We start from the raw sequence: 25,322 nt of genomic DNA on the forward strand, positions 1-25,322 counted from the left end.
ATTTCTCTCTCATATTAAATTTCAAGAAGAGAATTGAATAGAGTGTTAGGGTAATTTTGGAAAAAAAATAATAAATATTTTCTTAATATTAAAAAATGATCGATAAAAAGAACATGGGTTTATGACAGATAAAAAGGAACGGAAGGAGTAGTTGACCAGCATTGTATACCTCCGACTCTCTGAGACAGATTGCACTTTAGCATGTAAATAGCTTTATGTTGACCAATTAATATTTCATTCAATATAAAGAAAGTTCATGATCTATATCAAAAATTATCTAAATAACATCCCTATTATGATACATTGGAAAGTCTAATCTTTCGGTGACCATCCATGTTGATAATAAGTATGATAGCACAGACAGAAATTTATAGATAAGTATTTCTTTACTTTCATATAAATATTTTGAGATTTTGTGTTAGAAAATTTAAATGAAGGAAATATGATAAGAAAAACCGAGAATTCCTCATCTTAGAAGAAATTTAGAGATCCATATATTTTTCAACTGGCATGCTTCCTCACCATCAACAGTAAATGGTACCATTAGAGTTTCAGAGTACTTCCTTTGTTCTTTTTTATCTGTCATGAATAACTGAATCTCACATAGTAAGAAAATTGGTTATTTCACATAATTTAATAAAAAATTAATTATTTTTCCAAAATTACCCCTAATTTATATCTTCACATTTCTCTCTCATATTAAATTCCAAGAAGAGAATTAAAATTGAGTGTTAGGGTAATTTTGGAAAAAAAAATAATAAATGCTTCTTGATGTTTAAAAATGACAGATAAAAAAGAACATGGGTTTATCACAGATAAAAAAGAACGGAGGGAGTACATCTAATACCCTACCCATCTAAAATTTCCAGTATACGAAGACAAACCTCCAATTCAATGTACATAATTATGATTAGTAGGGCAAGAAAAACTCTTTCACTGTTCAACTCTGAACAGTTAAGACGAAAAATGGCTTACCCACCCAGTTGCAAGAAATTTTTTTTAGGGGGCTAAAATTTTTATTAAAGTGAGATAAATTTTTTTTTAGAGGACAAGTAAAAAAATGAATGGGGCAATTATTATATTTTTATAAATATTTTTCTAAAACTATACTTTTCTTTAAATAGCATATATATACTAATTTTTAGAAAATCTTGTCAAACAATAAATTTTACAAAAAAAAAAATTTGTTACTATATAACTAATTTATTAAATGTTACAAGACTAAACAATAAAATTTTATAACTATTTTTTTTTTGTCTAAAACTATAATATTTTTAGACTATATATACTAATTTGTAAAAAAAAAAATCAACTCATCAAATAATAGACTTGCTAAAAAAAACTATATAAATTAATTTGTAAAATATTAAAAAGTCAAACAATAAACTTTCACAAAGATTTTTTCTAAAAATATATTTTTTTATATTATATGCAATAATTTGATATATATATATATATATAATTGAAAAAAAAAAAAGATATCGGCCTATCAACAAAATATAAAAGATAGTCATTAAAAGGAGAGTGGGCAGCTACTAGATTCTAAAAACTTGCTGAAAGCCTTGGTCTCTCTCATAGTGTGAGAGTTGGGGGAGGTATCTTTGCCAAGTTTCTTACTGGTTTTCATCATTGTAATCTTGTGGTGAGATTGTTCTCATTCTCCAACCCAGGTTTTTTAGTTAAATTCTCATTTGATGTTGTCTTAAGTTAAGTAGATCTGGATGATGTTGATGAATTAATGATGATTAAACTCTGGAATGAAGTGATGGATGGTGTCCTGATGGAATGAATGCCATTGATTTTTTTTTTAACACAAGAGCCAATAGGCTACACAAAAGAAAAAAAATCAAAAGGAAAGGTTTCTCTGCAAGCAAAGATCTTCAAGCCAATTTGGTTTGTCTAGTCCTTGAAAGAAAAGAGTGGCTCGATGGCGCCTTCCGTAATCAGCAAGAGCATCAGCTATATTGTTGTCTTCTCGATCGATTGTGGTGATGACAGTGTTTGAGAATTGGTGAAGGGCTTGGTTGAGATCGCGGAAATCTTCATCAAGGTTCCAGGCGATGTAGGGAGAAAAATTCTTGAGTAAGTGGGCAATGCCAAGACAGTTACAAAAAATTTTGTCAGGTTGTCATCTTTTGACAGAACAAGTTTGAAGAGCCCAAGTGATTGCAGCAATTCAGCTTTAATAGGAGAGTCCAAAAGTTTGCATGAGCAACCTGCGAGAAGAATCATTCGAGAATTAGTAATAGCAATAAATCCAAGGGCAGCCTCAGTTAAGGAAGATCTCTATGAGGCATCAGTAAAGATGTGAATGGAATTGTGAGGATTTGAATGGTGAGAGTATTCCCTGTAATGTTTGCCGGAAGCTTCAAAGTATTCTACACATAAGGTCCAAGCCCGGGGGATTATGTTGGAGTAATTGGGAGAGCATTGATTAAAGATCAAGTTACATCTGTCATTCCAAATCAGCCAAGCCACCGTGGCAATGATGGTTTTAACCCACTATCACTTAACCAAGATTTGTGTTTAACAGAGAGCCAGTCACCAGTGTTAAGCAGATGAATTGTTGCAGGATTTAGGCCTAGAGTAAGGAACAGATTGAACCAGAGACCAGAGATCTTTGGACAGAACCAAAGAAGGATGGTCAGTGTAAGGGTGGTAATGGGGCGGGGAATCCTCGATCCCCGCGGGGACCCAACCCGACGAGGATGGGGATTCTCCGAATCCCTCTCCCATGGGGGCGGGGACGGGGGCCAATCCGTCCCCGTTTCCTAAATGGGGATGGGGACGGGGAATGCCCTCCTCACCCCGTGGGGATCCCCGACCCGATTAAAATATATATATATATATATATATTGTGTGTATATGTATGTATAGTTTTTCCAACATTAAAAAATTCAATGGCATAGGTGATAATATAAAAAACTCTAATTTTAATTTAATTGCGCTAATCACATAAAATATTTATTTTAAACTAATAACAATTAAAATTAGATATAAGAGCCCTATGTTAAGTAGTTTGATCTTATCATAATTTTATGTATATATTTATGTTGAGTTGTTTTTATGTTCGAATATGTAATAATAATTTTACAACTAGAGAATCCCCGCGATGGGGAAGAGAATTACCCCGTCGGGGAATCAGGGATGGGGAATCCCCGTCTCCGACGGGGACGGGGAGGGGCATCCCCGCCCCCGCCCCGTTACCACCCCTAGGTCAGTGGTTTCTTCCGTTAGATTACAAAAGGAACAGAGAGAGAGAGAGTGGGGTCCAATATTAAGCTAATATAAGCAAGCAACAGTGACAAGTTTACCAAGGGTTAGTTTCCAAATAAAGGTTTTGATACGGGGCATCACCATGAGCTTCCAGAATGAATGCCATTGATTTGCAATATTATTCAGTTCAATTGTTCTATTCATCAATAGATTTGGTGTGGATTAAATTCCAACAGAGTAGATCTGAATTTGATTTCATTCCCTGAATTTCATACATTACAAATTGCCCTGAAGCACAGAAATATGAGAATGCCATATATAATGAAACGACAATTCATTGTGTATTTGCAATGACTTGGTTTACTTTGATATATATATATATATATATATATATATATATATATATATATGCCGTGTTAAATTTGAATTCTAATAGAATATGATTTTATTTGGATCAACCGAAAGATAAAGCTGGAGCGCAAAGATGCGATAAATATAAAAAATTGGATAATAATGAAAAAAATAAAAAAATAAAAATAAAAATTGATCAAATAAAAAAATAAATTAAAAAAGATGGTTAAAAAAATTAAATAAATAAAAAATAGGATAATGAACAAAAGGTTAATGGAAAAAATAAAAATAAAAATGGATAATGATGAAAAAGTGTCGACCAATAAATAAATAAATAAAAATTTTAGGATTAAAAAAAAAAAATCATATCCCATCCAAGAATTAAAAAGATTGATAAAAAAATTAATTAATTTGGAAAAGAAAATTACGCTGCCATTATCGTCAACAAGATTATATATAAAATTATTTTCAAATATATATATATAGTTGAGATAACTTTTTTAAAACAAAAACTGAAATTAAAATAAATCAAAATGCAAAGCACAATCTCAACGCAAAGGAAATAAATCAAAATAAAAAAAATAAACTCAGGGAAAAGATTTTAAAAAAAAAAATTATTCATGCTTATGCGGTGATTTTGGACTAGATGGGATTCAGTGAAAACAAGAAACTGAAGATAACTGTTAAATTGCCGGTCAACATAGTCAACAAAGAAGGAGCAGATTCGAGTGGAGGATTAGAAAATACCGCCACATGTCGACGAAGCAAGAGGAAGAGCAGGATTAATTCTAGACTTCGAGGATACATTGTACCACAAAGGAACAGGAAAATAAAAAGAGATCGAGATGGAGAAGAGGGAAGCTTGATCCTGGATGTTGATTGAAGGCCCTGGTTTCTTCTCTCCATTGTGAGAGCAGGGAGTATTGGGATTTTCTGGGTTTCTGGTTCTATTAGGAATTCCTTCATGTTTTCCTGATCGGTGTTTCTCTTCTGGACTACATGTAATTAGGGTGAGATTGTTCTCAACTGGAATCCTGGGTTTCTTTTTGAGTACTTAATTGCTCTGCTTTTAGTTCCTTAAAATTTGAATACTATGAATGAATGATCTATGAATGGGAGTTATGGATTGTTTTTTGCTGTATTGAGTTTTCTTGGATTGGCAATGTAAGTGGTTTAATTCTGCAGTTATACAATGAAATTGTTGTGGAATTAATTCTCACAGGTAGATCTGTCCGTGAATTACTTCTTTGAGATTTCTTAGCATAACAATTGGTGCTTTCGTTGAAAGCGTGTCATCAAAAGACTAGTCTAGTAGTGAAGGATGTCCACCACTTATATGCACACAAGGACTCCATCTCATAGCCGATGTGGGATTAAAGGGGTTTATGTTCATTACAATACCCCACCGATCAAAGACTGACACCATCGTCAGTCTGGTTAATCTGGGTGTCTAACCAACAGTACTTCACTCAGAGCACAGCCAGCCTGGTCAAAACCCTCTCTGGTGAGAACCCTTTGTGGTTAGCGCATCCGACCGAACTGACGTACGGTGCCCCACACCGGCTCTCAGCGAAAGCATCATGTTATGCACACAAGTGGTGAGGAGAGCGTGTCATCAAAAGACAGGTCTAGTAGTGAAGGATGCCCACTACTTATATGCACACAAGGACTCCATCTCATAGCCGATGTGGGACTAAAGGGGTTCATGTTCATTACAAGAACCCAAAGAGAGGAAGAGAAAAGAAAGGAAGACCATAATAAAATAAATAAATAAAGAAGCCAAACACAACATTGACTAAGAGATTGGATTCACCAGTTAAGTAGAAAAAAATGCGTGGTGCTGACATGTTCTTATTGTAAAATAAGGAACTTTGGGATTATTTGCAAGAATTCATGAAAAATATTAAAAAAAAAATTGAATATTTAAGGTTTTAATCGTAAAATTCATAGAAAAATGTAAAAAGAAGGAAATATAAATTCTTGTGAGAATAAAGAGTATTTGATAAATTTACATGACTCGCCCATTTGGGAGGGGAACAACAACCGGAAAAGGTTGCAAATACCCATAGGCTGAAGAGTAAAAGGAGGAATTCTTCTGAGGAGTCTTCTTGAGACTCAAGATCACTTGAATCCAATGCATTGAGAGCCTTCCAGTATCTTTGAGACTCATATAAGCTAGTATTAATTGTTGAGTCCAATGTAGGTATTCACTAATACTAAGACCCTGAGGTGTTGACAAAAAAGCAAATGAGAATCGAGGTTTGGACAGCTCAAATATGCATGCATGGGAGTGGTTTCCAAGATCCATGATATGTGAAAGATGATAGATAGTTTTGGTGATGGTCCATTAACATATACATGTCTTGGTTTAATTAGATTGATGTTTGGACAGCTCAAACATACATGTCTTGTTTGATGATTCTACTTTACATGAGGATGCATGCTTAGATTATATTCATAAAGTAGAAAAGAACCAATCCCTGTCATTTGCTAATGCTCATTGGAGCAAGCGGAGACCTCCTCTGAGGTCCGCGGTCACTAGCTAGTTATTTATGAATATTATCACATGGAATGTTAGGGGGTTGGGAAGGCCTGCTAAGCGTTTTCTAATAAAAGACTTTTTGAACCTTCACTTTGCAGACATTTGTTGTTTACAAGAGTCCAAATTGGAATCCATTCCGGAGGCAATTTGGAGGGAGATCGGTGGACCTCGGTTAGACAAATATGTGTTTCTCCCCTCAGTTGGGGCATCTGGCGGCATTATTATTGGTTAGAATAGTGTCCTTCTTTTTGGATCGTTTGCTAGGTTGGGTGACTTTGGCGTTTCTGTTGACTTCTACTCCAAAAGAGACAATTTCCATTGGAGATGTACCTCGGTCCACGGGCCAAATGCGCGACATCTAAAGACTGTCTTCTGGGAGGAGATTCGAGGATGTTGTGTTCCCCCTGAGTTACCTTGGGTGATTTACGGGGACTTCAACGCCATCTTTTTGGTGGCGGATAAGAGAGGGGGGCCGCCGAACTTAATGGATATCCGTGATGCATCCTCCTTCCTTAATGATTTGAATCTCTTTGAACCCCCGATGGTTGGTCGGCGGTTTACGTGATTGAATGGGCAAGTGGATCCCACTTGGGTAAAACTTGATCGATTTATTGTCAATAGGACTTGGGCTGAGCTTTTTCCTAGATTGATCCAAAATTGCCTCCCTCGATTAGGTTCCGACCACATTCCTATTAGACTTGAGGTTGGGATGCACTGTGCTAATCCTAGGCTTTTCCGATTCGAATTAGCTTGGACCTCGGTGGACAGCTTCGCCAATTTAGTGTCTCAATGGTGGACTAGTATCAACCCGCATGGGTGTGGGGCTTTTGTTTTGGCCAAAAAATTGGCGTGGCTCAGGGATAAATTGCGCATTTGGTCCAAGGAGAGTTTCGGTTCTATTAAATTGCGTAAGTTGGCCTTACTCCATGATTTGGAGCTGTTGGACATCATCAAAGAATCGAGGACGCTTACTTCTGAGGAAGCTCAGACCGAGTTTGGTTTGTGGGAGAGATTAGGGGGGATCTGCAAACAAGAGGAGATGTACTGGAAACAGCAATCCGTACTCACGATGGTCTCGAGAGGTGATGAAAATACTAAGTATTTTCATTCAGTAGTAAATAGCAGGAAAAACACAAATTTTTTACCTTATGTCAGGGTTGGCAATGAGTCCTTTTCTGAGGCTAGGGATATTGGGAAAGTTTTTGAAACTCGCTTCCGGGCTCTATTTGGTTAAAAACAGCCTTTTCGCTTTAAGGTGTACCTGAATAGGCTCCTGATAAACAAAGCTGGGGTTGACTTGTCTTACTTGGAGTGACCATTCATTTTAGAGGAAGTTAAAAAGGCAGTTTTTGACTTAGGTAGTGACAAAGCGCCGGGTCCTGACGGGTTCCCTATGATGTTCTGTAAAACCTTTTGGGAGATTGTCAAAGTGGAGGTTATGAATCTATGCGAAGATTTTTTTTCAGGGAAGGCGAACTTAGAATGTATTAATTGGGCGAGTATTGCTCTCATTCCTAAGATCTCGAGTCCGGCGTCTCCGAGTGACTATCGGCCTATTAGTCTGATTAATTCTTCCCTGAAAATCATATCTAAGATTCTGGCCTCGCGACTCAGTATGGTGATAGATCCTTTGGTGGATAACGTTCAGTCGGTTATTTTAAAAGAGAGATGCATATTAGACAACATCGCTACGGCCGAGGAACTTTTATTCAGTATCCACAAGAGAAGATTGGATCTCCATGTTCTAAAAGTGGACTTTGCAAAAGCCTTTGATTCAGTTGACTGGGACTTCTTGTTTGAACTTTTGAAAGTCAGGGGATTCGGGGCCAGATGGTTAGGGTGGATTCAATCGCTCCTGAGTACGTCGAAAGCATCTATTCTCATTAATGGGTCCCCCAAAGGATACGCTAGATATCAGAACGGCCTAAGGCAAGGTGACCCTCTCTCGCCATTGCTTTTTATATTGGTTACGGATATTCTGAGTGCAATGTTTGAGAATGCGCTTAATTCACGCATTTTGATTGGAGTTCCTGTTGGGGAGCTTGGTAGCATGTGTAACTTACATTATGCGGACGACCTTCTGATCCTGACCACTGGTGGGTCTGAAGACCTGAAGGTTATTAAGCTGATCTTGTTGGTGTTTGAAGGGCTTTCGGGCGAGGAAACCAACTTTGCCAAGACATGTTTATTCTCTACAAACTTGAACCAGCTTCCTGATGTTCGCGTAGCTAAGACTTTTAGCTGTGATGTGGGTCTTTTCCCTGTCAACTATCTGGGCATTCCGATTTCTGGCAGGCATCCTTGTAAATAGGACTGGAGAAGCTTGATTGAAAAAATTAAAGGACGTTTGGCTTCTTAGAAATCAACCTATCTTTCTATTGGAGTCAGACTTACTTTGCTTAATTCGGTTCTCTCGTCTATGCCGACATATTGGATGTCCATGTTCCGCCTACCCAAGTGGGTCACTAAAGAAATCGACCGGATTCGTCTCGACTTTTTATGGTCTGGTCCTGACATCGATAACCCTAGATGTCATCTTGTTTCTTGGTAGAATATTTGTCGTTCGAAGGATAAGGAGGTTGGGGCATTTTGGATCTGTCTTCCTTTAATTTGGCTTTGCTGGGTAAATGGAGATGGAAGCTCTTGGCTGACTCGAACTGGGGCTGTGCGAAGGTGCTACAATTCAATTATAATAAGCCAACCTGGGATTTGTTCTGCCAAATTAGAGGAAGAGTTTCTTTCTTTTAGTCGGGGGTTCTGAAATGTCTAGAGGCATTTAGAGGTTGTGTCACTGTTAAAGTTAATTCTGGTATAGAATCATTGCTTTGGAAGGACCGCTGGCTCAATGGTCCTGCACCCATGCAGCTTTGGCCAGATGTTTATTTGGCGTCTTCGACACAGAATGCTACTGTGTTAGAATCGGCTCATCTGCTTGACTGTCATCTACTCTCTGATGATCCTGTTTCTGCGCAGTTGCTAGCAATCTAAACTCTTCTGTTGGTCTTGATAAGGACGCTAGACTTTGGAGTCTGGCTACTAATGGATCTTTCTCGATCAAATCGTTCTACGAACATCTTAATGATGGGGGACTTCGATGCTCAATGGCTAAAGCCTTTTGGAAAGGACCTTGTCCTAGGAAGGTTAATATCCTTAACTGGTTGGCTTGGAAAAATAAAATCCTATCCCTTGAAAAATCGGCAAGGCGTAGGGTGTAATAGGGCTTCGATCGACACTTCGCGTACTATGTTACTCGCTCGTAATCTATTGATCATTTGTTCCTTCATTGTCGTTTCTCTCTCGAAGTGCGGGCTAAGATTATTAGTAGGATTATCCCATTGCCTTCACTTCCTAGCTCGATGTCGCTCCTGTGGAGGGCTTGGAGGACGGCTCTACGTTCCTCAAACCGGGTGATTAGGGACGGGGTGGTCAAAGCTTTTGTGTGATCTATTTGGCTCGTGAGAAATGATGTTATTCATACTGATAAATGTGTGAATCCACTTGCTGTGTTAGTGAAGACTGATCTCTGCATTTTGTCTTGGTTCTCTGCAGCTCCGGAGGGATTGAGATCGACTCTTGATGATACTATCTCCTCTGTTCGGCATAGTCTAGAGTTCATTGGACCTTAGTCTGAGGGGACGATGACTGCTCATACGGCTGAGGAGGCTCAGGATGGTAGTGTGGGGTAGTTTTATTTTTATTCTTGGGTCAGGAAGAGACCCGTTGTTCCTCCCATTTTGGTGTTTGCTGCTGTTGTTCCGCAGCTAGTGGACTTCTGATGTATCTTGTTCTGCTTTGTCTTCTATGAATGTGGTTTATCCACTTTTTCAAAAAAAAGAAAAAATTAGATTGGTGTTTCATGATTCCAATGAAGTCCATTACAAAAGGGATTTTATTCCGTTTTTAATTTTGGAAACATAATCAAAATCTGTTGTTAATTTACAAATAGCTTATAAACCACATCAAACTTCGTTTCTAAATTATATATATTATATTAAAATTTAGAAATGGATGTTAAATCCATTATAATTATAATATATATGAATTACATATAAAGAATTATACATATGTTAAGTCATGTAGCCTGTTGGGGGAATAGCTTTGCTAAGTATGCATTCTATCTATCATGGGCGAAGGAGTAATATGCATGCATCATAAACCAAATAAAGTGGCACCGTACGCCATCGGAGATGCAGCAATACGTTAGTGAGGTGGCGCTGGAGGAGAGGCAAGATGAGCTATGATGAAAGTCTGAGAGTGATGAAGACGGTGTGGTGGTGGCTGGCATGTTTGGTCTACATGTTGAAATTTAAAAAAAAAAATATAGATAAATCACATACATTAAAATAAAAAAAAGAGTTGAAATCTTTTTGAATTGTAAGATGGCATTGTACTGAATACCCACCAATTAAAATTAAAAATAAGGTATGCCCTGCTTGTCTTTCTCTGTTTTCATTGAGGATTTCTCTGATTCTTAAGTTCTATGGCTTCATTAATTGCTAGAATTGCTGGAGTGGCTAGCGCGCTTTAATTTGATATATAAGTTGGAATCTTTTTGAATTGGAAGATGCTACTATACTTAATATTCAACAATACTGTATTGAAGAATTGTAGGAATGAGAGGAAAGTAGAGTGGACAAGAGACAAAAAGAGATGTACCTTTTTTTTGTTTGAAAATTGAAAGCTTGCGTGCTAAAAATTTCAGTTGTTTTTTTCTTTTCCTCTATTTTTAATCAATCTAATTTGGAATTTTTTTTGCTTATATTTGAATTTAGCAAATTATGTATGCTTGCCAAAACAATTAATATTTGATTTCTCCATTGAATGCGTTATTCAACTATATATGTTTGCACAAAAAGTTATTCCCCCATTGAAAGAATACAATAGTAATAATAATAATAATAATAATAATAATAATAATAATAATAATAAGTGAATTGGTTCGCTCCTAATCAAGTGGTTTGTTAATTTTGGGGTTTTGAAACAATATTGTATGAAGCACTTTAAAATGAAACTATTGACATATTTTGGTTTGGAATAATTTATTTTTTAATTATTAATATTATATTTAATATAAATAAAAATAATATAATAAAAAAATTAAATTTGTTCCATCAAATATTCTGATAGCAAATTATACATCTATTTTTATAATATGTATAGATGATGATGATGATGATGATAAATCATGAACTTAGATATACAATAGTTCAACTGGATCATTATTTGCTTGCTTTGACTCATCACCTACATGCATACAAACACGCAAATTTATAAATATTAGAAATTATTTATTAATTAAAACATATAATGAAATTGGCATATATATATATATATATATTAAGGGTGTGCTAATGATATGGAGTTTGGATAATAAACTTATATTTATGACTGGAGACCCCTATCACATTTTTTTCTAATAAGACTTGATTATAAAACGTCTTAGATGTCTCACACTTGTCCTTGTGATTATATATATACATACATATAGAGAGAGTGTATGTGAAAATTAAAAAGAGAGATTGAGTGATTGATGGTTATCACCTGATGGAGGTTGACCATTGGTGTATTTTATAAAGCAAGCAATTATGAGATTTGCAATGACAAACATTGCAACGCCTCCAAGTCGTGCTCCAACCCAACCGGGGCCTTTTGGACATAGCAAAGCCATCAACAACCCAATCTGTGCCGAAGAAAAGAATAATATTAGACTCAGGAAGGAGAATTATGAGGGAGGCTGATCATCAGCGTACTTGAAGAATATGTAAACTATTATGAGGGTTTCAATGGAAAACACTACACCACTTGTTAATAATTCCAATGGATTCACGTCTTTTGGGAAGTGAAAGAAGTGCACAACCACATACCAATAACAACTAGAAATATCAATCTAGTACAATGACCAACATTAATTGTGGAGAGAATTGTGCTTTCTTGCATCATATGTGGAAAGATCCTAATTCATCACATAAAGTTGCAGTTCGATCGTGTGATGATTTGATGAATCAATTTCATCATATTGAAAAGCTTTTTGAAAAACTTATTGTTGAACATATTATAGCTAATCAGTTGCGATTAAAAGTCTTAATTGATGTTATCCGATGGCTTACATTTCAAGGATGTGCTTTTAGAATTAATGATGAAAGTGTTGGATTCAATTAGCTGTGGTAATTTTATTGAGATGATAAAAGTTTTAGCAACTTATAATCAAGAAATTGCAGCAGTTGTATTAAAAAAAGCTCCTCAAAAATACCTCATATACCTCACCACAAATTCAGAAAGAAATTCTTCATGTTTTTTTCTCTAAAAGTTAAACGTACGATATGTGAAGAAATTGGGGATGCAAAATTTTGTCTCATTATAGATGAAGCATGTGGTGAATCAAGAAAAGAACAAATGACTATTGTTTTTAGATTTGTGCATAAAAATGGTTTCATATGTGAATGTGGTTGTTGTTCATGTACAAGATACTATTGCTTAGACTTTAAAAAGATTCAATATTTAGTGTGCTTTCTCATCATAACTTAAATATTCAAAACATTCGAGGACAAGGATATGATGGAGCTAGTAATATGAGGGGTGAATGGAACTATTTGAAAGCTTTGATTTGTAATGAATGCCCATATGCTTATTATGGCCACTGCTTTGTACATAGTCTCCACTTGCTCTTGTTGCATCATCTTGTGAAGTAAAGCTTGTTCATCAACTTTTTGAGAAGTTGGGGTTCATTATTAATGTTGTCACTTCTTCTAGTAAGCGTAATAATGAACTAAGGGATGCTCAAGCTGCTGAAATTGTAAAAATCCTTACCATGAATGAGTTAGAGTCTGGAAGAAGCCTTAATCAAACTTGCACATTGCAGCGAGCTGGAGATATTCATTGGAGTTCACACTTTAAATCCGTTTCTAATTTGATTAAAATATTTAATGTAACTTGCCATGTACTTGATAATATTTCTACTGAAGGCAAAACTTCTTTTCAACGTGATGATGCTGATTATGCATATATATTAATGAAGTATTTTGATTTTGTTTTTGTGTTACATCTTATGAAGAAACTTATGAGAATTACAGAAATTCTCTGTCAAGCTTTGCAACATGAATATCAAGATATCTTGAACGCCTTATACCTTGTCTCGACTACAAAAGAGCTAATTCAAAATATAAGAGAAATTGGATGGGAAGCTTTCTATTAGATGTAAAATCTTTTTATGTTGAGTATGATATTGACATTCCTGATATGGATGCTACCTTTGTTACAAGGAAGGGTCGAGCAAGAAATCAACCATGTGATTTCTCAGTAGGATAGTATTATAGAGTTGAGTTGTTTTATGCTACAATGATCATCAATTACAAGAACTGAACAACATGTTTAATAAACATACTCTAGAGTTGCTTTCTTTTAGTTCAGCTCTTGACCCAAGAGATGGCTATAAGTCATTTAATATTGACAATATTTGTTAGCTTGCAAAGAAGTTCTATTCTCAAGATTTTAGTGAGCAAGAGATGATTCTGTTAAGACTTGAGTTGCAACATTTTGGAGTTGATGTTTTGAAAAATGCTAAATTAAAAGATTAATCTACTATTTTTGAAGTATACAGAGGTTAACAAGAACCAAAAAATCAAGCATTTATCCCTTGACTGATAGATTAATTAAACTTGTTATTACCCTACCTGTTTCTATGATAACTACAAAGAAAGCATTCTCAGCCATGTAGATTATTAAGACTAGACTTTGGAACAAAATGGAAGACTGATTTTTAAATGATTGCTTAATTGTTTACATTGAAATAGAAATTGCTCACTAAATTTAGTTCTCGATTCAATTTTAAATGATTTTCAATAGTATAAAAAGAGCGAGAGCTCAACTTCAATGAATTAAATTAGTTTGTGTGAAAAATTGAATACTAATTTTTTTTTATTAAGCCCCCTTAAAAAAATTTTCTAGTTCAGCCCCTAGATAGAGAGATCCACCATGTAAAGACATGCCATAATTGAAAAGAGATACAAGTTAGCTTGGAAATAGTGTATTTTGGGATCTAATTAACAATCCCCATTTTTCTTCCGAGTGAGAAGAATACTAGGGTTCCTGTTTGTTAATGCAATCATAGGAAATATGTATTAGGAAGAGATTCCAATCATTCTTTGTATAGGATTAGGGTCAATCGGTTCGAGAGAAGAATTGACTATTTCTTGAACCCGTGTTAACCTCTAGAAAGAGCTCATTGAGTGTATTGCGGCCATAGGGTAGTCTACATCAACGCCGTATGGGACCAATTATTACTCGTCTTGAGAAAGGGAGTAATATGTTTTAAGAACTCTCTCGATTTAATGAAGTTGGCAGTCATTGGGTGCAATCTTGTTTAGTGCCTCATTATCACCTTAGAGAAAGTCTTTGCTCTGACATCCTCTTACGCTTGATCATTGCTCATAGTTAGTGTCACTGATTGTTTTTTATTGTAGTGTCTTGATTGACTAAAGCAAGCTGCACACAAGTGTGCATGTCAATCAAAGTAATACATGCAAAGAGTAAGGTCAAATCCACAGAGACTAAATATCACTAGTATTATCGCTATCTTCGCTAACTAACTACTAATCAAGATTGAGTTAAGTTTTAAAGATAAAAAGCAATAAAAGAAATAAAAAATGAATCAAAGGCGAATGAGAACTAGAAGCAATGAATGAAATGGTGCCCAAATATGACTTCACTTTGGGAAATCAGCAAGTAATATAATTGTAAATCAATATAGATGAACCCTTTAGCTTAATCGGAACAAAGGAACTCAAAGATACACTAAGTGCTCTCTCAAGACTCCTTAGTGACTAATCCCATGCCACGGTAAAGGTGGATCTCTCCTATCTCTATCCTTGCACGATTGCAATGAGCTCTAGGAAATCCATGTCAAAAATTGGAGATAAACCACCAAAGTTCTAATCGAAAGGTACATGGCGGCCAATCTATCTTTAGCGAGCATCAATGATACCTATTCATCTAAATGTATTCTTCTCACAAGGATCTCTCGATACCTATTGTGACAACAAGATGATATTGCCTCTCTTGATACGCAAAACCAACAATGATAAACAAAGATAAATCCGAAAAGCCGATGGAAATCTATATTAAAAAACAATAACAAAGTGAAAGTCTTCCCAAATTACATCAATCCTGGCACCCAAGGAAGTTAGCCTTCCATTGGGCCAATGTTCATCACTATAATATGGAAAGCGATCTCTAAAACCCTAGCCATTGAAAGCAAACCCCCTCTCAATGTCTTGATATTGGAGTAGATGTGAGCCAATGTCATTGCCAATGAAGCGTCACTCCTGCAACTCTCCGATCTCCTCCTTGATGTCTTGGAAGCTTTCTTCAAATAGCGATAATAGCCCCTCGATTCTATCCCCATAAAATTAAATCAAAAATCGAATCCCCAAATCTTTTTCCACGCCTTCTATTTATAGTGCATGAACTAGACGATACATGGGCAAGTACATAGGTGTGTATCTTACCCATGTAACTCACGATGGGTTAAAAACCCTCATCGTGGGAGACACGAGTTGTGTGTACACGACCATGTATCTCTTGTATGCCTGTGTTCTTGTTTGAAACATACTCTGCAGCTTTTCAAATGTACACAGGCGTGTTCTTGATCTACACGGTCGTGTTCTTCTCGGTAGAATGATGATCAGAGAGTAAATGGATGTGTGCACTGTGTCCGGGTGCTTTTCTGCTCGCTCCTCAACCGAAGTGTACACAGGCAAGTACCGTACACTGGTGTGTACTCTACCCGTATAGTTCTCTGTTTGTTAATTTTAACACTGTTTTACTCCCAATTTCCTCTTTTTGGCTTTTGTTGTGCTTCTTTTGTCCTATGAAACACAATGGAACAATTAATTTCCAGTTATCTATAAAAATACTCACTTAAGGACAACTTAAGTGCTAAAAATAATCGATACTACATGTATAATATAGCACTTATGATCATGTCTCTTTACTTTGCATGTCAACATCCCCCTCTCATTTAGGTTAGATAATGAGATAAAAAGTCAACACTAGTACTTCCTAGTCCCCTATAGAATCGACAACCTTGCTTTTACACACTTTACTACTTGTATTTGCGTTTATAGGTGACATTAATCCCACATCAAACAACCACCATTCTTCTGTTTCTTAGCCTTAGTTGTCATTCCCCGATCTTTCACCATCTTGATTCTTTGTCATAACTTCATCGGAACTCCATCGTTAACTCCCACTCAGCTTTCTCCTTACTTCTTACTCTTGATTACTTCTCATTTGATCAAAAAACAATTCTTAGGCTGCATCCCTAATTCTTTACTCCTCATACTTCTCATTTTTATTTTTATTTTATTTTTTTAAATATATAGTTTAGTTTAAGCATCACAAGTTTCATTTCAATAATAGTTTTTTCATATATATATATATATATATATATATATAGAATGTTAATAGAATTTGGTGTACTATGAAATGAGTCAAAAATTAGCTCTGCAGCCCCCATTCCCGAAATGTGAATGGTGTATTTTCCCAGATTTCTCTTTTCTTTATTTTTTGTTAATCCGATTTATTTCAAATTATTTTTTGGGCTTCGAAAGCTTTCAAAACATCCCGTATGTAAATCTTTGACATTTGAATCATGACAAATTTCTCCTTTTTTGACAAATTATTTTTCAATCACAAACAGACTTTTCTTAATTAATGCAGCCTTACTCCGTTAGTTTATTCTATTTTACAACACGTATTTCCCGCTAAAATATATAGTTTCCATTTAATATCATGTTGCTTAACCACATAAATTTTCACTTAGCATATAACACATTTGCATTTAAAATTTGGTGTTTTCGCTTAACTACACAAAGCCACTTAACATATAACACATTTATGCTTAAAATTTGACTTTTCCACTTAAAATTATGGAGTTTCCGCTTGAAAACCGTGGATGCCAAAACCGAGTCACCTACGATTATATTACATCTTTTGGGTACAACATCAATCATCTTTTGTATGCCGAAAGGCTTGAAAAATAACCCGCCGTAGTGCCGGCGATTTTCGTAATACTCAAAAAATATGCTTTTTTCATATCACCGAACTTTGTATAATTTTTTATTCATTTCCGCTTAACTGTATAGAATTGCTTTATGTTCCTCTTCTGTTTTTAATGAATTGGTGGAATGAAAATTAATGCAATTTTTTTCACATGTAGATATATTATTTTTATTTATTTATTCTCCTTCACATATAGATAACCGGACATGCTTTGAACTGAACCCGTCCATTTTGTGGAGAACGAGCAAGAAAATGGAAATCTTTTCAACTTGGTGCAGGTGGTGCATTTAGTTGCTTAATTAACTAAATTTTTTATGCCCCTGGCATCATTCCAAATTGCGCGTTGCCAACTCTCAAAGAGACAGGAGATACGCAAGCCATGTCGTCATCATATCAATGGAAGACATTTCAAACATTAGTGGCCATCTATTTAGAGATTAATTATGCCCCCAAAGTCAAATTGATGATTTTATTATTATTATTATTATTATTATTATTCTTATTATTATTATTATTTTAACATAAAAAGTATTCCTCCACTCAAAATCAAACACTAATAATAATAATAATACACCGACTTCTACCTTATTCGTAGTCGATGCATGTAAGTGTATATTCTTGAACTTCTGACTTGATAAAAAAAGAAAGGTTACAACATGTTGTCACGTCTTCATAGACTCACATGCAGTGTGAGTGTTGTGATGTTGTATAAATAGCCATTGCATGCAGCCCTTTTATTCACCAATAAACACATACAGAAAACTTCGTTAAGGTATGAAGAGATGGATCTTAGAAGGGTGAATGCGTTTCTAGCTTTCGTTGCTATTATCCTGTCTTCATGTGCTCCTTCAAATGCTCAGCTTCAAATTGGTTTCTATGAACACACATGCCCCTTAGCTGAATTTATAGTCAAAGAAGAAGTTATGAAAGCTCTTAAAGTTGATCCTGGCATGGCTGCTGGCCTTGTTAGAATGCATTTCCATGATGCATTTGTCAGGGTATGTCTGCATATATATAATTCATAGTTTCATACTACTGCTATAATTTATTTCTGTTTGCTTCTTAATTACATGTATACATATTGTTAATGGTTAGGGTGCTGATGGATCAGTTCTGATTGATTCAACAAGCAACAACACAGCAGAAAAAGATGCACCACCAAACAATCCAAGTCTACGAGGATTTGAAATCATTGACGCAGCGAAAGCCCGGCTCGAGACTAAATGCAAACACATAGTCTCATGTGCTGATATCCTTGCATTTGCAGCAAGAGACAGTGTTCTATTTGTAAGTTTCTCTAAATTCTATCATGTGCATAAGTTACTACAGGCACACTAGCTATATGAATTGGATTAAACATATGTGTGTGTGTATATGCAGAGCATGGGACTGCCATATGCTGTGCCATCAGGTAGAAGAGATGGAAGGGTTTCATTGGCTTCTGAGGCGATGTCCAACCTACCACCTCCTTCTTTTAATCTCACTCAGCTCACCCAAGCCTTCAATGGCAAGGGTTTGTCACAAGAAGAAATGATCATACTAGCAGGTACATAGCATTTATATATATACACACAGACAGATTAATAATTTTTAAAAATTTGAATCTCTAACTAGTTTATTTCCTATATATAACAAGCCCTTAAAAAAATATTATGTTTTGTCATTCAGGAGCACACACAATTGGACGTTCTCACTGCAGTTCATTCAGCAACAGGCTCTATAACTTCAACTCAACAGTAAGTCAAGATCCAAGTTTAGATCCAACTTATGCTAAACAACTGAAGAAACAATGCCCAAATGGGAGCACTAACGCCAGCCTTGTGGTGCCAATGGATCCGGACACTCCTACCAAATTTGACAGTAACTATTACAAGCTCATCTTGGCTAACCGTGGCTTATTTACATCAGATCAAACCCTAATTTCCACTCCACAGACCAAGAAACAAGTGCAAGTGAATGCATATGTTCCATTGTATTTCCAGTTGAAGTTTAGGGATGCATTTGTGAAGATGGGAAAGATTGGAGTGCTTACTGGAAAACAGGGAGAGATCCGTATCAACTGCAGGGTCATCAACTCATGATACAACTAAATTAAAGTTATATATATTCATTCATATCTGATTTTTGCTATTTTTTGTTTTGTGTTATGCAGCAAAAAAAAAAAAGTTATTATGTATTGCTTTTGTCTTTTTCTTTCTATTTGTGAAATTATGACATATTGCGGTTTATATGTTTTAATTCAAGATTCAATTTTTGAATAAATATTTCTTTTTAAAAAAATCGGTTGTCACCTAAATCATATAACTTTTTTTCCATTTTTTTAAGCTTAATGAACGTTATTTATATAGTTGTGAGCAACTGTGTTTTTTTTTTGTTGAAAAAGTGGATGAACCACATTTAGGGCTTGTTTGGATCAGCTAAGTGTTTATGATGGTTTATTGGTGTTTGGATTAGCTTTTTTGGATAAAGCTGTCAGTAAAATAAGCTCAAAAACATGCTTTTTATTTTATAAAGTCTACAAAAAGATCACTTTTTATAAAGACTTAACTTACTCAAAAGATTTCTTCCCAAAAAGTCATTTCTACAAAAAGCTCAAAAAGACTTTTTTTATAAAGTCTAATCCAAAATGCTCCCTTATTAATGACAAAAGGCAAACATAACAAAATAACATCCCAAAGGACTAAGAGACTATAAAAAAACAACAAACAACAACAATCATAAAGAGTGGGAGGAGGAAGAGACAAAAGAGTAGGATAAGATAAGTGAAAAAGGTTCTTAGAGGAAAGAGGAATCTTCAAGGGCCTAAGTTGCTCACAATACTAACTCTCGCCTAGGGAGTGTGGATGCACCAACGGACCCATCAGCTCCTCATCTGCTATTTTTTCCACACGTAACTTTGAGTTATTTAATCTCTCTTTCTTAAATGTTTTTTTTTATTTCTCTTTACTGTATAAGTTATAGATAATATGTATCATGTTAATTAATGCACATACATATATATATATGTATGTATTTGAAAAAAAATAAATAAGGTATGTATCTCAGGGGTGTATATAAAGCAAGGAGCCAATACCTCACTGCTTCTTCCTTATTTTTTTTTTGTGAATTTAGGTTGAAATCCATTATTTTTTTAAAAAAATATAAATATCTTATATAAGTAATCCAAGACCAATAAATGATCAAGAGGCTATTGGATTGATGCATATGTACACATGTGAAATGAAAAATGCTCTCCACATTTAATGGATTATAAATATATACTTTTAATAAGATACATTTCCTCCGTTGAAGATGTACATATAAATAGTTTATATATATCATTTGCTTTGTGTGAGTAAAATATTTTTGAATCCCATTTTGTGTTTCTGGTGGTTTTTTTTTTATTTATTTATCAAAATGAGTGGCTAGACCACTAAAAAAAAAATATAAACATATATAAAGCTTAGCAGAGCAAGTGACTCATATTTTTATAAATATACTGTCACTTATGATTCGAACTCTCACCACTACGGAAGAATTTTAATAGGACTGGCTACCAATAAACTACTTGTGAGTGTTGATGGTTGAGCTTAGACCTGTCCAAAGGCTGGGCTACCCGCCCAAGCCCTAAGGCCCCACCTGGGAAAAAAATGGGAAGGCTTGAACAAATATATAAGGCCTGATGAGCCTTGGACAAAAAAAAACCCATTTTAAAAATGGGCCGGGTTTGGTTTTCATTATTAAAAGCCCGGCCCGGCCTTACTCGGCCTGAATTATAAAGTATATTTATCAACAAATAATACTCTTATATATATATATATATAATGGTTTGTATTGTCATTGATTATTTATTAATTAGTTTTTTATATATTTATATAATATATATTTATTGTTGATTACCATTGAATATAATGGTTTGAATTTTAGTTGTTATAATTGAATAAATATTTGGATTTGGTATTTTAATTTTTAAGTGTTTTGTAGAATAATATTTATTATTTGATCATATTCATATATTAATATTAATGTTAATTTTTTTTTATAACTTATATATTATTTGATGAAAAATCTATTTGGACGGGCCTTGGATAGATGTTATTAAATTTGGACGGGATTCGACAAAAGTTAAAGCTCGAATTTTTGGGTCGGGTTGGGCTTGAACAAACTTAAAATTTAATAATTATAAACGAAGCCCGGCCTGGGCCGGTCCCATGGACAGGTCTAATTGGGCCTCCACCTTGTTTGCCAAACGGGCTCGGCCTAATTAAACCATATAAAGAGGACAAAACGGCGAGGGAGTTCGGAGGGAAGAGAAGCAAACCAGAGAGAATCGAGAATGGAAGCAAGCGCGGAGGAGGAGATCGTGAAAAGAGTGGAGGCCATGGACGTCGTCGATTCCAACGGAAGATCGATCAAAATCCTCGAGCTTCTTCGTAGATTTCTCGGCGTTCAGCAGAGAAGGGCGCAAGCTTACGCGAAGCTCCGGAGGTGAGCTACCCTTTTTTTTCTATGTTTGTTCTTTGGATCTTTGTCATTTTGGTCTGATTGTGATGTGAATTGGAGTTCTTAGGTTCTGGTGATCTTGTTCCTTGTTAATTTTTAGGAAAAAAGAGATCTTTGTTTTGATTTTTTTTGTTTTAGGGCGTGCTTGGTTTCCTGTTTATTTGAATCCTTTTCTATTCTTAGTTTGTTCATTTGATTTTTTTTTTTCCATTTAATCATATGCTATTATTTTCTTCTTGTTTATGGAGTTAATGCAATTCAAAAAGGTGATAATCAAAATCTATGAGCTAAATCCTAGTAATGAAATGGGAGCTTCTTTGTCTTTCAGAGTATGATGGGGTATTCTAATGTTAAAAGTTAAAAGTTGTTTCTTTTTCTTTTTTTTCTTTTTAATTATTAGAGGTTGGAATTGAATCCTATAATTGATCAAGCAAGTATTCCACAAATTAAATGTCAGATTGCTTCAACAGTCATGTGATTAAGTGCTGGTAACAATTGTATGATGTTGATCCAAAGAGCATTTGGAGAAAGAGACATAGCAAAGGATTTGAGAATTATAAGGGAATTTTTTTATATTGATGTGTCTGTCAAGAAGAATAACATGACTCGAGAATTTGGTTTGTTGTGTTTTATTTTTCTTTTTCTTATTTCTTTTGGAGACCAAATAATGCCTAGATCCATCTGATATCATTAGTTCCCAGCATCCTTTTTGTTTCTCTAAATTTTCCAACTTAATCTAGAAGGAGTTTTATTGAATATGTCATAGTGCTTTTGCTGAATATATGACTAATGGAGGGGATTTGGCATACCAACAACTTTGTGGAGAGATAACAGTGGAATTCAATGATTGTTCCAAGCAGGTAAATAATGTTTTGCTGAATTCAGTTCCCAAAATTGTTTATCGAAATTTATTTTGTTTTGTTATTTTCTTTTGCAGGTTCTTGAAATGGAATCCCAGCTTTTAACACCTGATCTTGCCCGTGGGGATCTTGCTAGTCTTCTAAGGTCAGTCCAGTCAAAGGAGAAAGAGAAACTACAAATGGTAATTTGCCATTACTTAAATCAGGAATTTTGTGATCTCTCATATCTTTATAAGATTCACTTTGCACTGAAAAAATGCATTATTTTGTTTTTTGAACTGAGCCAAGAATCACCTCACCTGTACTGTCAATTTACTATGTCCACCACTTAACACATGATGAAGACATAAAGTAGCATATAGTAATTATAGTTTGACTGATATGGGTGTTTAAAGTGTTTAAAGTTGTTTGAGATCCCGAAGCATGGGTTTTAATTGCTGGGGACTTGCAGGGATTTGAGAAATTTATTTTTCCTTTTATTATTTTTTTCTTTTTTATTCCCAGTATTCACAAACTTATAATTCTGAAGACTCTGAAGCGTCTGAAATGTGTCTGGCTGAGGATGAATATGAATATATGATGTGCATTCTTTAGTGCAAGTAAGCATTCATGTTAGTTGGATCCTTGTCTAGCCTATCATATAGTTCTGTAATCTGCAACTCATCATTCAAGGGAATTTAAAACAGAAATCCTATTATTCATACATACTGCTGTATTTCAGTCCTTCATGTATTCATACTCCATATTTACACTTCCTTTAAGATAGCGTTTGGTTGGATGTAATTCTAAATGCAGTGGATTTCTAGTTACAATGTAACTGGAAATACTTGGCTTTCAAAATACAGTGCAGTCAAATCTTGTGTTTGGTTGGATGTAACTGGAATTACTGTATTATAAGATTTTATGTTTGTTTGGAATGATTTGTAAATCTGGAATTGGAAAACATGTGTATAAATGTATGGATATGTCTGCGTATATGCATATACACACACATATATATATATATACATATACATATATGTATATATATATATTTGTGTATATATACATATATATTTATATATATACATATATATGTGTATTTATATATGTGAACATACTATATATAGGTATATCTATGGAATGTATATACATACATGTATGTATATATAAATATATGTATGTATATGTATGTGCATACATATGTGTATATATGTATATGTGCATGTGTATATGTATAGATTTATGTATATATATATGTATGTATATGTATGTGTATACATATACATATATGTGTATATGTATATGTATATATATGTATATGTGTATGTATATATATGTATATGTATAGATTTATGTATATATGTATGTATATGTATGTGTAAATGTATATGTGTATATATGTATATGTATATGTATACGTATAGATTTTTGTATATATATATATACACATAATATATATATATACATCTGTATATATGTATATATGTATATATATACATATGCATATATACTGGTTTTGAACTCCCGGGATTTGGTTTTACGGTCATTTTGACCATAAACCAAAATCCCTCAATGATGGGATTTCAAAAGCACATGAAAAATGAAATACATCAAAACAAACACCGGATTTAAAAAAAGTAAGGGATTTGGAGTTACATGTAACTCCAAATCCCTTGAAACAAACACTACCTAAGAGTCTTGGTTTAGATTTTACTTCAATCTCGCCCTGAAACTTCCACATGCACATGCAGAGATATTGTTCTGAGTTTTATTGAGAAATTCTGCGGTTGATAAATGTGTTTCTATATTTGCTTGCCTTGCATACATGTGATGCTTTAACCTCATCCTGATGAAAATAACAACTTATGTACTGGTACACATTTCCCTTCAGTGAATTAGTGACCGTTGACCTTTATTCATAGATATTGGATGAGAACTGAATTTTTCTCGGATTTTATTTTAATAGTATTATGCCAAATAACACATGCACATTAGTTCGTTCTTTCTTTAGGGCACAATATTGTTTGAAATATGCTTTGAATGTAAACTGAAAGGTTTCCAAGTGCATTAGTTGGTGAAACCATGCTCCTTCTATCTAGTGCTGCAACAACTTTCATTTGAGAGTTGTTCCTTGTGAACTATAAGTAGAATTGGATTTTTTTCCCCTACGATGCTGTTGCTTTTACAGACCATAAATTCTCTACTTTTTCTTTCAACCTAGACTGCAAAGATTCAGATATTAAAGAAGGCAGGCAGACCATCAGAGCGGCTGGTGAGCCATGAGCATTGCCATTACCACAACAAGCCAATGTCACACGAGTGCTTGCATATTAATGAGATCACAGAGGCCTCAGGCACAGAGGAAGCGGAGGCTGATGCCGAGTACGATAATGCTCTCAAGGAAGCCATCCAGAGGGTGCAGGACACGGTTACTGGAATCAATGAACACTTGGAAGAGGTCAGGTATGAGATCGAAGCACTGCAGTCCGAGTAGCCATGATAAAAGAAAAACCTGAAGCATTTGTTCTTGATGTCAGGCTTACATTTCTGAATATTGTCATGATCTGTAACAATGTTACATTATTTGCAAATGAATATATTCATTCAGAAGATTTCACTTTTGTCCGGCACATTGTTCAACATTCATTATTGAAGTGCAATTTCACTTTTGTAATTTTAACTTACTATTTTTTCAACAAATGATCACATTAGTAGTTAGTCTCCGTTAGAATCTTTTACAAATAATGAGAGTTTGAATCATAAGTGAGGGCATATTGCTAAAAATGTAAGTAGTGATTGTATATGGATGGTTTCATCATCTATGTGTGTGT

The 25,322-nt window shown here is 34.8% G+C and overlaps 3 protein-coding genes across 3 annotated transcripts; all 3 read left to right on the forward strand.

The window, feature by feature from the left end:
- Positions 1-3,112: 3,112 nt before the first annotated feature.
- On the forward strand, positions 3,113-9,686 carry LOC120265272. Its single transcript, XM_039273149.1, has 8 exons — positions 3,113-3,216; positions 5,960-6,094; positions 6,146-6,280; positions 6,374-6,670; positions 6,731-7,338; positions 7,438-8,412; positions 9,083-9,266; positions 9,659-9,686. The coding sequence occupies exons 1-8, from the start codon at positions 3,113-3,115 to the stop codon at positions 9,684-9,686; spliced, it is 2,466 nt and encodes an 821-aa protein (XP_039129083.1).
- An 8,263-nt stretch (positions 9,687-17,949) lies between these two features.
- Positions 17,950-19,248, forward strand: LOC120265273 (peroxidase 5-like). Its single transcript, XM_039273150.1, has 4 exons — positions 17,950-18,165; positions 18,263-18,454; positions 18,548-18,713; positions 18,836-19,248. The coding sequence occupies exons 1-4, from the start codon at positions 17,950-17,952 to the stop codon at positions 19,246-19,248; spliced, it is 987 nt and encodes a 328-aa protein (XP_039129084.1).
- Positions 19,249-21,457: 2,209 nt separating this feature from the next.
- On the forward strand, positions 21,458-25,112 carry LOC120264468. The gene is made up of 4 exons (XM_039272280.1): positions 21,458-21,634; positions 22,416-22,509; positions 22,587-22,691; positions 24,713-25,112. Exons 1-4 carry the CDS (start codon positions 21,483-21,485, stop codon positions 24,983-24,985), a joined length of 624 nt encoding a protein of 207 aa, XP_039128214.1. The 5' UTR covers positions 21,458-21,482; the 3' UTR covers positions 24,986-25,112.
- The last annotated feature ends 210 nt before the right edge of the window (positions 25,113-25,322 follow it).

Source organism: Dioscorea cayenensis, chromosome 7, assembly GCF_009730915.1.
Source record: "Dioscorea cayenensis subsp. rotundata cultivar TDr96_F1 chromosome 7, TDr96_F1_v2_PseudoChromosome.rev07_lg8_w22 25.fasta, whole genome shotgun sequence".
Lineage (NCBI taxonomy): Eukaryota > Viridiplantae > Streptophyta > Magnoliopsida > Dioscoreales > Dioscoreaceae > Dioscorea > Dioscorea cayenensis.

Bases quoted from the DNA above. Each gene is read 5' to 3' on its own strand.
- LOC120265272 (XM_039273149.1), top strand. From the start codon at position 3,113: ATGGGGAAGAGAATTACCCCGTCGGGGAATCAGGGATGGGGAATCCCC. The intron at 6,095-6,145 runs GTCCGCGGTCAC...ATGGAATGTTAG, and splicing joins AAGCGGAGACCTCCTCTGAG to GGGGTTGGGAAGGCCTGCTA. The intron at 6,281-6,373 runs GTTAGACAAATA...ATCGTTTGCTAG, and splicing joins AGGGAGATCGGTGGACCTCG to GTTGGGTGACTTTGGCGTTT.
- LOC120265273 (XM_039273150.1), top strand. From the start codon at position 17,950: ATGGATCTTAGAAGGGTGAATGCGTTTCTAGCTTTCGTTGCTATTATC. The intron at 18,166-18,262 runs GTATGTCTGCAT...GTTAATGGTTAG, and splicing joins TCCATGATGCATTTGTCAGG to GGTGCTGATGGATCAGTTCT. The intron at 18,455-18,547 runs GTAAGTTTCTCT...GTGTATATGCAG, and splicing joins CAAGAGACAGTGTTCTATTT to AGCATGGGACTGCCATATGC.
- LOC120264468 (XM_039272280.1), top strand. From the start codon at position 21,483: ATGGAAGCAAGCGCGGAGGAGGAGATCGTGAAAAGAGTGGAGGCCATG. The intron at 22,510-22,586 runs GTAAATAATGTT...TTTCTTTTGCAG, and splicing joins TCAATGATTGTTCCAAGCAG to GTTCTTGAAATGGAATCCCA. The intron at 22,692-24,712 runs GTAATTTGCCAT...CTTTCAACCTAG, and splicing joins AGAAAGAGAAACTACAAATG to ACTGCAAAGATTCAGATATT.